The 11,072-nt window shown below is 34.5% G+C and overlaps 1 protein-coding gene across 1 annotated transcript in view; it reads left to right on the top strand.

Annotated features, from left to right (window-relative positions):
• Positions 1 to 11,072, top strand: part of LOC105268767 (uncharacterized) — a 32,736-nt gene that overhangs the window by 11,903 nt on the left and 9,761 nt on the right. The window contains exon 2 of the mRNA XM_011308584.1: positions 10,907 to 11,068. Within this exon, the coding sequence (XP_011306886.1) occupies positions 10,907 to 11,068 (162 nt within the window). The remainder of the gene's footprint in view (positions 1 to 10,906; positions 11,069 to 11,072) is intronic.

The following is an 11,072-nucleotide window of genomic DNA, read 5'->3' as shown; positions in this document are numbered from 1 at the left end:
ATTTTTTTATCGAGAGATGTTGAGGGTTGAAGACTTAAATATTTTCTTGAACATTGAAAATTTCAATGATAATGATGATTGTATGCGATGAAAAATTTAAAAAAAGTTAAAGTTAGGCGTAAAAACAATCGCTGATATTTGCCTACACTTGAAGATCGTAAAATCGATCGCCAATTGCCTTCTATACTCAAATCAACCGAATCACGTTGAACATTTGCATCGAGTTATCAATAAAACTCCTGCAAACTCATTTTTTCCTTGCAATTTAAAAGGAACAAACCATTACTGAATACTTTGCATCTTGGGATAGACGAAGCATTTCTGCATCACGATAAAATAGCTGGCATATCAAATCAACTGTGACTGCTTCCACACAAAGTAGAAAGCAATTTTCCATCATTCTCACTCCACTTGTTCTGGAGATAGTGAAGTCATAAAATTATTTATGATTTCCTCATTCTGTGGATCACAGCTTCAAGTAAACAAAATCATTCGACAATTTTTTTTATCCATAAATGCACGCAATACTTGGAGTAAAACGAATAAATAAAAATCGAGTGGATGAAAAGAATTGTTTTTGCAACTGTGAATAATTGCAGCGATTAACATTTCTCCTACATTCACTGTTCGTCTTCAGGGAAAAAAAAAGTGAATATTCACGTAATAGAGACATTTCTAAATATTTTCCCGCATAATACAAATACCAAAGTCATAATGGATGATGCCTCGCGGTACTCGCCAAACAATTTACTTGTTTTCATCATAGTATTAGAATCGAGCTTGAACGTTGGAGTCATGGGAAAGGTCATGAAAAAAATTAAGCATCAGTATCATACACGTGTAGACCAATAGGTCTTCCAACTAGAATCTTTCGCACCTCTACCACAGTTCAGCCATTAGCTGAAAATCGTGTTACAGGATAAAAGTCAAGTAGTATGAATCCACGTTGTGAAGGGAATGTGCATTGCAATTCTAGCAACAATTTGGTTGTTCATGTAGTCGAGGAACTGAGACTCCAGCCCTTGAACTAAATAATCAGAGATTTCTTTTCCTTCGGTTTATGAATATGGAAACGAGATTCGCGGCTAATTATTCACATCCCTGGTAATTGGTTTGTGAGATTTGATTACAATTTCACTCAGGTTTGTGTGTGTTATGCAATATTTATTCGTTTGACTGGTAAAAGTTTATGTGAGTTGTTCTGTAGTAAATATACATAGCGATATTTTTCGCGAAAAAATTCTAGTGCAGCAGTGGAAAACGCACATTCTGGTATTGGTACGTGAATTTTTTCCGTATTTATGGTAAATTTTAACAGATAAACTCTTGTACTAGCATTGCAATTTTTTCCGGCCTGCAATTTGCGGTTTTCTCAATAGGTTTAATTGTACTTTACCGTTGACTCAAATAAAAAAATATGAGTGAATATAGTATGAATATCCTTAGATTATCCAACGACCTATAATTATACATTTCTGCAATTTGTCAACTTGTTTAAAAACTGAATCAACAATGAAGGGTGAACTTTCGTCAAATTCTTCTCTTCAACTCTAATTTGTTGATTATCTTAGGAAGGCTCGGTTAAGTAATTAGATCAAACCTATCATCTAATTCTTTTTTAATCTGCATCTCAAATTCTTTCGAGTAAAGTTAATTCCGAGAGATTTAATTAAACCCAGATCACCTTCCATTGGAGATCCCATTCATCCAAGGATTTAACGGTAATTTTGCTGATGAAGGTGGAAAGTATCCTGTGATGCTCCCAAACTCGTTTTTGCATCATTTGTCCATTACGTATAGAAAGTGTTTATCCTTTACCATTTCGGATGCCGTAATACTGCATCACAACACGAAAACTATTTTCCGCTAAATTCAATTGCGTGGGTGTGGTACAGCAGATGAAGGAAATGGTTGAATTCAAGTCCATAAATTTATGACAATTATAACAATTTTCGTTCTACATGAACTGCCGGATTTTTTTTCGTCCATTTTCGGTGTCATTTCGATATTTCACTCATCCCTTTCAGGAATTTTTCCGGAATTTCAGGAGTTTTTTTTGAAGAAACTACAAATACAAAATGCCATTTGATGAACACTTGTTATTCCTTCAAATTTTATTTCAATTTGGTGTTGCATTTTGAAGACAATCGTCGATTGAATATATGATGATTGTCAGTTTTAAATTGAGAAGAATTTTTCTAAAAACTCAATTATAAATTACCCCAATGGAAATTGATCTTTGTAATCACTGGCAAAATTAAAACAGACAAGATTTCAATTAATTTAGTTCTGACGTATTAATCTTCTTGAAACTGATAGATAGTCTTGAATTCTCCTCATTTCCTCCATCAATTACCTTAACTAATTTGTAGAAAAGGAGTGCAAGAATTCTGTAAACAAGATTTCTCACAATTTCTCTCTCCCAAATGAAAGAAAAAAAAAGCACATGTTTTCATCAAATGAAACCAGTGAGGCATCTCCAGGAGACATCGTCACACCTCACTGAGAAATCCTAGACTTTTTACTTCCATTTTTTTCATCCTCTCCAATCCAAAATGGGCATCAGTCATTCTGAAGCTTCTGCAGCTGGTACATGAAATTCCACGTTATTTACAAAACGATTTCTAATTTCGCCGGAGAGGAAAATTCCATTTATCATCGGTTAGTTCTGAATGCTAATGATATTTTATTCAAGCTTGGAGCGAAAAAATCATGTCAACGGAAGTGGAACGATTCAGTTCGTTATAGAAGCCCGAGACTTTTAAGACTTCTCTGAAATAAGAAAAAGATGTAGAATGCCCGAGGACTACCCTTCCAAGATTTTTATTACCTGTCCACTCCCATTTTTTTTTTTCATCATTTTTTGTCCTGAACACTTCAACAACTATACTGTGGCATTTTCAGCAAAAATATAACGCTGTATAGCTGGAGGTATGAATAATGCAGACTAACTCCTTTCAAAATGCTCTTAAAATATGAAAAATTATGGAGACAAACAGCTAATACTTTTTGTGAACAGAAATGGAATGGAACTAAATGACTCGCGTGAACAGTCATTCGAGTGTCTGTGATTAGAAATAATAGAATATTTATGGATTCTTTTGAAAACTAATATTACTTGCATTACTGCATACACAACGTCGTGACTTATCAGTTTCGTTTCAGAAAATTTCAAGTGATTTTTGCTGAGTGAAGGTATGACGTAAGCAAAACAATTTTCTGTAATTCACAATTACAAGTGGGATTTTACAAAAAAAGGCATATGTTTCCCAACTTTGGAATTATTGCCGTTCATCTACACTTTCGTCATGACTACACTACAAATTTACAACTTATTCATTGGTAAAATTTGTAAATTTATAATACGCGAAAATAATTGACAAAAATAGTCATATAATTGCCGTTGTTTAAATTACATTCGGTTATTTAGGAGATTTTTTTAGTTTTAATTTTACGAAGGAGTTGGGGAATTTCATTAAATTTCGCTACGCACGGTATTCTGAATAAATACATTCATGATTAAATTTAGAAAATGACGTCGAACGGTTCGAGATACGGAATCAAGTTCTAATGCCGAATAGTTTAAAAAATCGAATTAACATATCGATAATGATACGTCATTGAATAATAATAAAAGGGGGATATTTTTTCGCGTCGATGTGATTAAAATTTCGCGAAAAAAATGATAAAAGGATTGAAAAATTATGGAACGTCAATAAGAGAGTCTTAAATAACTCACGAGTGCCGAGATTTTTCGAGCAACTAAAAAATGGCAGAGTGCGAGCGATATATCGTTAATGCAGGAAGGATGATGGATTATATCGTACCGAGAATTATAACCAGTAGAAATCCGAGGAATGGAATAACTCACATTCCCATCCACTGGTTAGGGAAAACGAACATTCCATGTAGATATAACGGAAACATTATTGAAAACCTTGAACGCTTTCTATGCAAATGATTTTCAAATATTTCATGTAAAAATGAGAAAGACAGAAAAAGCTAATCACAAAGTACGTGTTGAGATGACGACCGTAAATTACGATTTCAAACTCGTCAATGACGAAATTAAAGACATGATTATCCGATTTTATTTCGTAAATTAAGAGATTGAAATCATAATTTACGTGTACGACATGTTTACATGTTTTAGTGGGAACAATCGAGACTTAGCAAAAGGTATGACAGAAAATTGGATCTTCCCAAAGTGATGTAACCCAACTTCCGGAATGAACGCGGAGTATCTCTCACGCGATGACTTTCCTCCGGTTCTTTTCTCATTTTTGTGTCGCGTTCTTTTTTTTTTCTCATTCCTCCAGAAGAGAGTAGAAAAAAACAGTCTTTGGTGGAGTCTGGAGAGTCTTCATCCTTTCCTTTAAGAATATACCTGTCCCATGAACAGAAGTCAGTGACCTCCTGACACACATCGCATGGTGTCGTGTATGATGCCAAGTTGTCTTCACATTTTTTTTTTCACTGCGTTTCAACTTTAAAGGCACGTACACGTTAACTTGACATCACGTACTCCGATAACGAGAGAGATGGAGGGAAGGTGTAGGGAACGCACCTGTATTTCATTGTGCCGCAAATCGTGTCGACAGATGTTTTTTTTTTAATCATTTTTAAATGAATGAATTTACTTTTTCCGGTGCATTATCAATATTCAGTATAAATCATGCTGCACGTAATTGCGATTACGTTTCTTTCGGTGAAGAGTACAGCGAGAAAAATTATGGAAAAAATTTACTACCGCTCTTCATTTCTTTGCTTTATGGTTGTTATTGAAAAAATTATATGACGACAACTTTCTAATTTCGATAGTGATAATTATTGGAAAACATTATAATAATACATAATAATAGACTGAGCAACGTTAAATTTTTTCTGGTTAAACGGATGATTGATATTTTAGAAATTCAACTATTCGCAAGTGTTAACAGTTTTCACCGTTCGTTCTTCTACGATCAAGAATTTATCACAAAAACCCGAAAATTTGTGAAATTATCGAAAAACATGACTATCAATGACTTTTTGTTAATGATTCTTAATTATGGAACGTTTTTCATACGTTGAAATGTTGAAAATGTATTCTAAACTTGTCTCCTTAGAAAAATTTATAAAAGTTCTGTTGAATGAAAATTCGAGTTAAGTTGAAAATAATTTTCAATAAACTTCCGGTTTTATTGACATTAATTCTCAGGAATCAAGTTTGAAATGTGGTTTCAATCATTCACATTAATTAGTATTGGAAAATTTTTAACGATTTTTAAATGATTTTTATTGGCGCTAGGACCGTGGGCAGTGGCTGCGATTGCCAGGAAGGAATATAATATTCTTGAAAAAAATGTTTTTTCGTTATATCCTAATCCTAATCTAACAGGGACACGCGTGACACAATCGATCATCTCGAAAATCTCGAAATCATGAAGCCACGATTCCTTATTGGTTCGCTTAAAGTGGCGCGAGATTACAACGTCGTAACTCTCTTACAGAAATCGTTTCATACCCGTTTTTCCATACTCTCGTTTTATAAACTGAACGTAAAAAATCGTAAATTCTCTGAGTAACAACTTTGGGCTTATTTTTACCATTTGGCCCTTAAAATTTATGTCTGCACGTAAATTAGTACGTTGGTGCAATTTTTTTCCCTTCCTTTTAAAGAAAATTTTTTCGCAAATCGTGCAAATCAGAACAGGAATTCCTCAGAAATTAAAGGCAATCTTCAATGAAATAAAATGGCAAACGGTTCTTGTGTAAGTTTTGAATAACAATCATTTTTCCATTATACTCCATGCAAAGAATTGTATGCAAATTATTGAAATCGATTTTCTCATGATTCATGTTATTCTGTTATATCTTCCGCTGATGATTTTTATATATTTCATAATTTTAGTATTGAATAAACGGGAATCTTATGTACGGCGAAGAACTTTGTTAATCTCAAGCGACGGAATAAAAAAACTTTTTTCTTCTCTTGATGACTAGGCATTACATTTCAGAACAAGCAACAAAATGAGATAACTTTTTCCACAACTTTCTAACTAACCCATCGAAATTGATCAGAACCTTTCGGTACATCTCGGTAATTGATTTCCTGAAAAGAAACGCGGAATAAAATTCACGCGAATCGAAAGGAATCGGATGCATCCGGAAGTCTATACAAGACTACATTTTTTTTCTGGTTGAGGACTGAAAAAATTTTTCAGGTATCTAAAACTGTTATAGAGCGTCATCGTGACGTATTACGTTAAACATTATAACCTCATCACATAAACAATTGAAAATGTTATAGAAAAATGTATCAGTAAGCCGGAGTGATCAATTACCATCGATTTGAAACTCTCGCAATTATCGAACTCGTTGATCTCAATGATCTTGTTGATTCGCGGATAATAGTAAACAATAAGAAGGCGCGGGAAATTTTCTCCTTTCTCACTTTAGGCTGGAGAAAGAAGCTAGAGAAGAGGAGGAATCCCGTTGGTTCGACATGAATGGCAATAACACATTCCAGTAATGAGCTCCTTGTAAATCGTCATCATTCCAAATGGTAGTTTATCCCTCTAGTTTCCTTGAAAACCGGAAATGGCACGATAATTTTCCCCTCATTTTACATCAACGATCTACTCAATGATCCATTTCAGTGATAATTCCACCAACTCCAGGACTATATTTTTATTGATATATCTATGCGACTTATTTGTTGTAAATTTTTAGCGGATATTTTATACAAAGTGGAATGTCTGTTCCGGTGAAACTTAATGGCTGATTTCGCGAGGTTTGAGATCGAGATTTGCGACTAGATATGAAGTATTCTGATGCCGATTCAGATTAGGCGTCAAAACACTGAATTACTGGATTTTTATTTGCGAAGTTATATACACGTGGTCAGAGAGATTAGAGGGGAATTTTTGCTGGGACTTCCTGGTGGACTTTCCAATGTAATTAATAACACTGACTGAATTCAATCCATTTAACTCAGACGTGATGTTTATCATCATTTTTATTTGTTTATTGATATTACGGATTGACAAAACACCCGGTTTTTCAAATTTTCCTCTCATTCCGTTTTTAATTCTTCGAAAAAATTTCGATTCCGAGTTGTCTTGTTGAGAAAAAAGTAATTCGTCATTACGATTTAATATTGTACTGTTAAATGGTCATCCTTGATATCTCATCTTAAAAGGAATTGAATTGATGTTCATTGAGTGAAATTGCAAACATTGGAAAGCTCATGTTGGGAAATTTAAAATAATGTAGAGCATCACTAAATTGATTTATGAGGGTAGGAAGTTTGGATGACTGTAAGTATTAGGTGATTGGCGTGGACAATGATTTTTTAAATGGGGATTTTTTATGAGCATCTTGACGTTTATTTACGGTGATCAAAGGAGGATCAATGAACCCGATATGCCTGGAAGACTCGATATATCCTCAGTTGGTTCGCGGACGAGTGAATCAGAGGCATTCGGCCGTGAAGAAAAAGGGCTCTAACGTGTTGTCCAGGGGAAATGCGAAACTCAAGGCCCGATCAAGCAGAACGGATACAGAAATTCACTTTTTTCTCCTCCCTTATTTTTCATAAAATACCATTTTTGCCTGATTTTTGTCACTCTGATTTATTACGTGATTCCTGCAGCAGTTGAATCTCGAGCTCGTTAAATCTGAATGCAGCGAGAGAGCGAAAGCAGATTATAAAACCCCGTGGGTTTTAACTATATCACAGTATATAAAGGTATATACTATCGTCGACAACCATTCGTGGAATAGAGTTGAGAGACTTGATGACGAGTTCGAGAGACAATGGGGATTAATTTAACGATGGAATCGTTTATGACATGACAACGGGGAAAGTCACAAATATTCGTGATGGAGAGTTTAAAACTGATAAAAATGTGAATCACGTTTAACTTGTGAATATCTTGTTTCATGGGAATCATTCAATCTTGATTGAAATCACTTCAACAGCATTAAACATCTACATTGAATAAAAGAATTCCTTCTTTCGTATCAAACAATTGTCCTAGGACAGAATTTCAAGACTCAAGTTCTTTCATCTTTGCTTCTTATATCTGAAGTAATTGAAATCAAATTCTTGTACAAACTTTATCAAATTAATTTTCAAAATGATATTATATATTGAAAATTAATTAAAGTTTTGTTAATAATTGAAATGCATTAATGGCTGTCTTTCGAAAAGTGTTCAAAATTTGAAAATGAATTAATGCGGAAATTAGAAGAAAAAACAACCGTTGTTTGAGGGCGTGTCATGCCGTTGCTGGAATATCTCCACCTTTCATTCCATTTTACTTTTATTCTGACTGCTCAAGTTATTCAACTCGTCTTCTTACTCGCACCGTTTTACTGATTATCATGCACACGGCGTAAATTCCGACTAGTACCTTCGAAGAAAGATCTCGAGACCAGAATGATCCATTTTGTTCACGACGTGATAGGACACGTTTCATTCGCATTCCGAAGTGATTTTCCAATTAAATCAGTTGATAAACTACACTTTTCCTCAATAATTTAACTTCTCATCCGCCAAATTTGATTGATTAAAAATTTCCAAATTTTCACAGCGTACACAATTTTCAGTCTTTTTTTTCAATTCAGAAATGCTGTAGTACAAATTGTCAAAAAAAAAGTGGAATAGTGCAATTTATCATTTCGTTTTCTTTACATCCTGCTTCTAGTGATTTGCATAAATAAAAGAGTTATTTTGAATAATTATTCAAAGTGGGATAAATCTAGGCTATTCTATTCCTGTTATTCTATTTTTATAGCCTATTCTATTTTTATAGCCTATTTGTTTTTCAAATTTAATTGGAGCACTTCAAATCAAGTCCGGGATAAATAAGAAATATCGTCTAAAAATATTATGTAGTCTTTACTAAGTTTTTCTATGGGGGCGGTTCCCTCATTTGCATGAAATACCTCATGTACGGCGATCGCAATGGCATTGTCAATGCTTCTGAGACAATACTGTCGAATCACACGATTGAAAGCTGTTAAAATACGATATCAATGGCTAACGGTAAAGCACGCGTGTCCTTCAATATCGATGTCAAACATTAAACAACATAAATGTGGACTCACCACAGAATTCCTTCACCAAGCGTTGTACTTGCATGTAACCACGAAACCGTTGACCTTATCGTCCATAAACATAAATTATCACACACTAAACACTCCACTGGTTTATTTACTTTTATTATTATTTATTGCACTTTTTCTTTGTCTTGAGAAAGTATGTTTACACCTTCTGTGACCTCCACGAAGATCTGCATTTTTGTGGTTAGTTTCCATTCTTCAAATTGACAGAAAAATCTCCGCAATTAACAAACAGTTAACACCAAAATTGGACAAAATGAAATCCAATTGTCGAACTTATGTACATGGTACAATCTCTTACTAGATTGTGCACCAATTATCCTTATTATCTTCTGCTTTTGTACGAATAATCATTAATTATGACACACTACACAACCCATTGATTTATTTACTGTTATGACTGTTTATTGCACTTTCTTCTTGGTGTTGAGAAAATATGTTTACACTTCCCGCGACCTCCATGAAGATCTGCATCTTTGTGGTTATTTTCAACTCTTCAGATTGACAGAGTAATGTCTGTTGATGCCAAAATTTGACGAAATGGAATTCAATTATCGGATTTACGTACATGATAACATTCCTTACTCGATTGTGTTCCAATGATGCTTATTATTGCTTGACACTTTTGTTAAGTGCTAGTCTCTTTGTTGTGAAGGAAACACATGACGATCGCACGAGTCGCGATATGTGGAACTCCTAGGGCCTACTCCCTATTGGCCAACGCGCACCGGCAATTTCAAATTCGGCGCACGCAATGCGCAGTACGTCTCGTGATCCAATGATTCAGAACGGAAGAGATAAAAAATTAACAACAGCAATAGGAGTTGTAATTTTTCTAGGATACGTTTCACGGGGTATTAAATCGTCCGAGTGACCTACTCCTTCAGCAATTAGTACTCACTGCCTTGACATGAAATTGTTAGTTTGAAATTCTGATAAATTAGAATATTTCAAGAAACTCGTTTGTACGAGTGACTCAACCCTTCACTAACATTTTTTTTTCACTTATCCCTCTAAACCCCTTGGCTAGTGTTTTACCTATAGAAAATGAAAAAATGATTTTCTTGGTCTCTTATGTCTGTGGTAATTACTGTAATCTTGAAAAACTCAGTAAAGAATGAGGGCGTTATTGTGAATAAGTGTTGGACCGAGAGTTTCTGAAATTTTTCTGCATGCAAAAAATAACGTCAATAGCAATGAATATAATACGTTAATGTAAGAGTGATTTTTATACCTAATGTTTTTCCAAGCGAATGGCCCTTTTTGTCAATGTTGCGAAAGATTTTAGTGATCATAAAACTAAAATCATGAGAAGTGAGGGAATAAGTGGTGGATATATGGAAATTGTTGGAGAAATTCAATCATTAAAATTTGTAGTTGAAGTAATCCATCATTTTCCGCATAGTTCATTCATTCTGACGTTTATATATTTTTGAGCTTCAATATCCACTCATCGGATATACTTGCATAACAATAACAAAAGTGAAAATCAATTTCTCAGTTTTCACCTTTCGGTTTCTCTGGCGCTGCAAATTCTCCCAATAAATAATTATTGCCAATTCAACAAATTCGGGAACTGATAAACAAAAAACGCTTCTTCGTAATTATAATTTCAATTTCATATGAACATTCAAAGAGATATCTGATTTTGACTGATTACGGATGCGCACTGAATGATTAGTTATTGTTAGCAATAATTAATCCTTTGGAGTTTCATATGATGACTCGTCACGTTTTCATATTTTACTAGCCGATAAATTGTCTTCAATTTTTGTTTTTTTTTTCGAAATTACAGCTCAGGTTCATCGAGTGCCTCGAGCACCGGTACAGGGTCGTCGTCCGGTGGTGGCCCAGGAACCGGAAACAATGGAGGCAGCAGAATGGCAGTCATCGGTGTTACAAGGAACATTCGGTTGAGACGTCGTGGTGCTTCCGGTTTCGGTTTTTCATTGAGGGGCGGA

Source organism: Fopius arisanus, unplaced genomic scaffold (assembly GCF_000806365.1).
Source record: "Fopius arisanus strain USDA-PBARC FA_bdor unplaced genomic scaffold, ASM80636v1 scaffold00060, whole genome shotgun sequence".
Lineage (NCBI taxonomy): Eukaryota > Metazoa > Arthropoda > Insecta > Hymenoptera > Braconidae > Fopius > Fopius arisanus.
The sequence above is the reverse complement of the archived record's forward strand: the minus strand, read 5'-3'. Positions and strand labels throughout refer to the sequence as shown.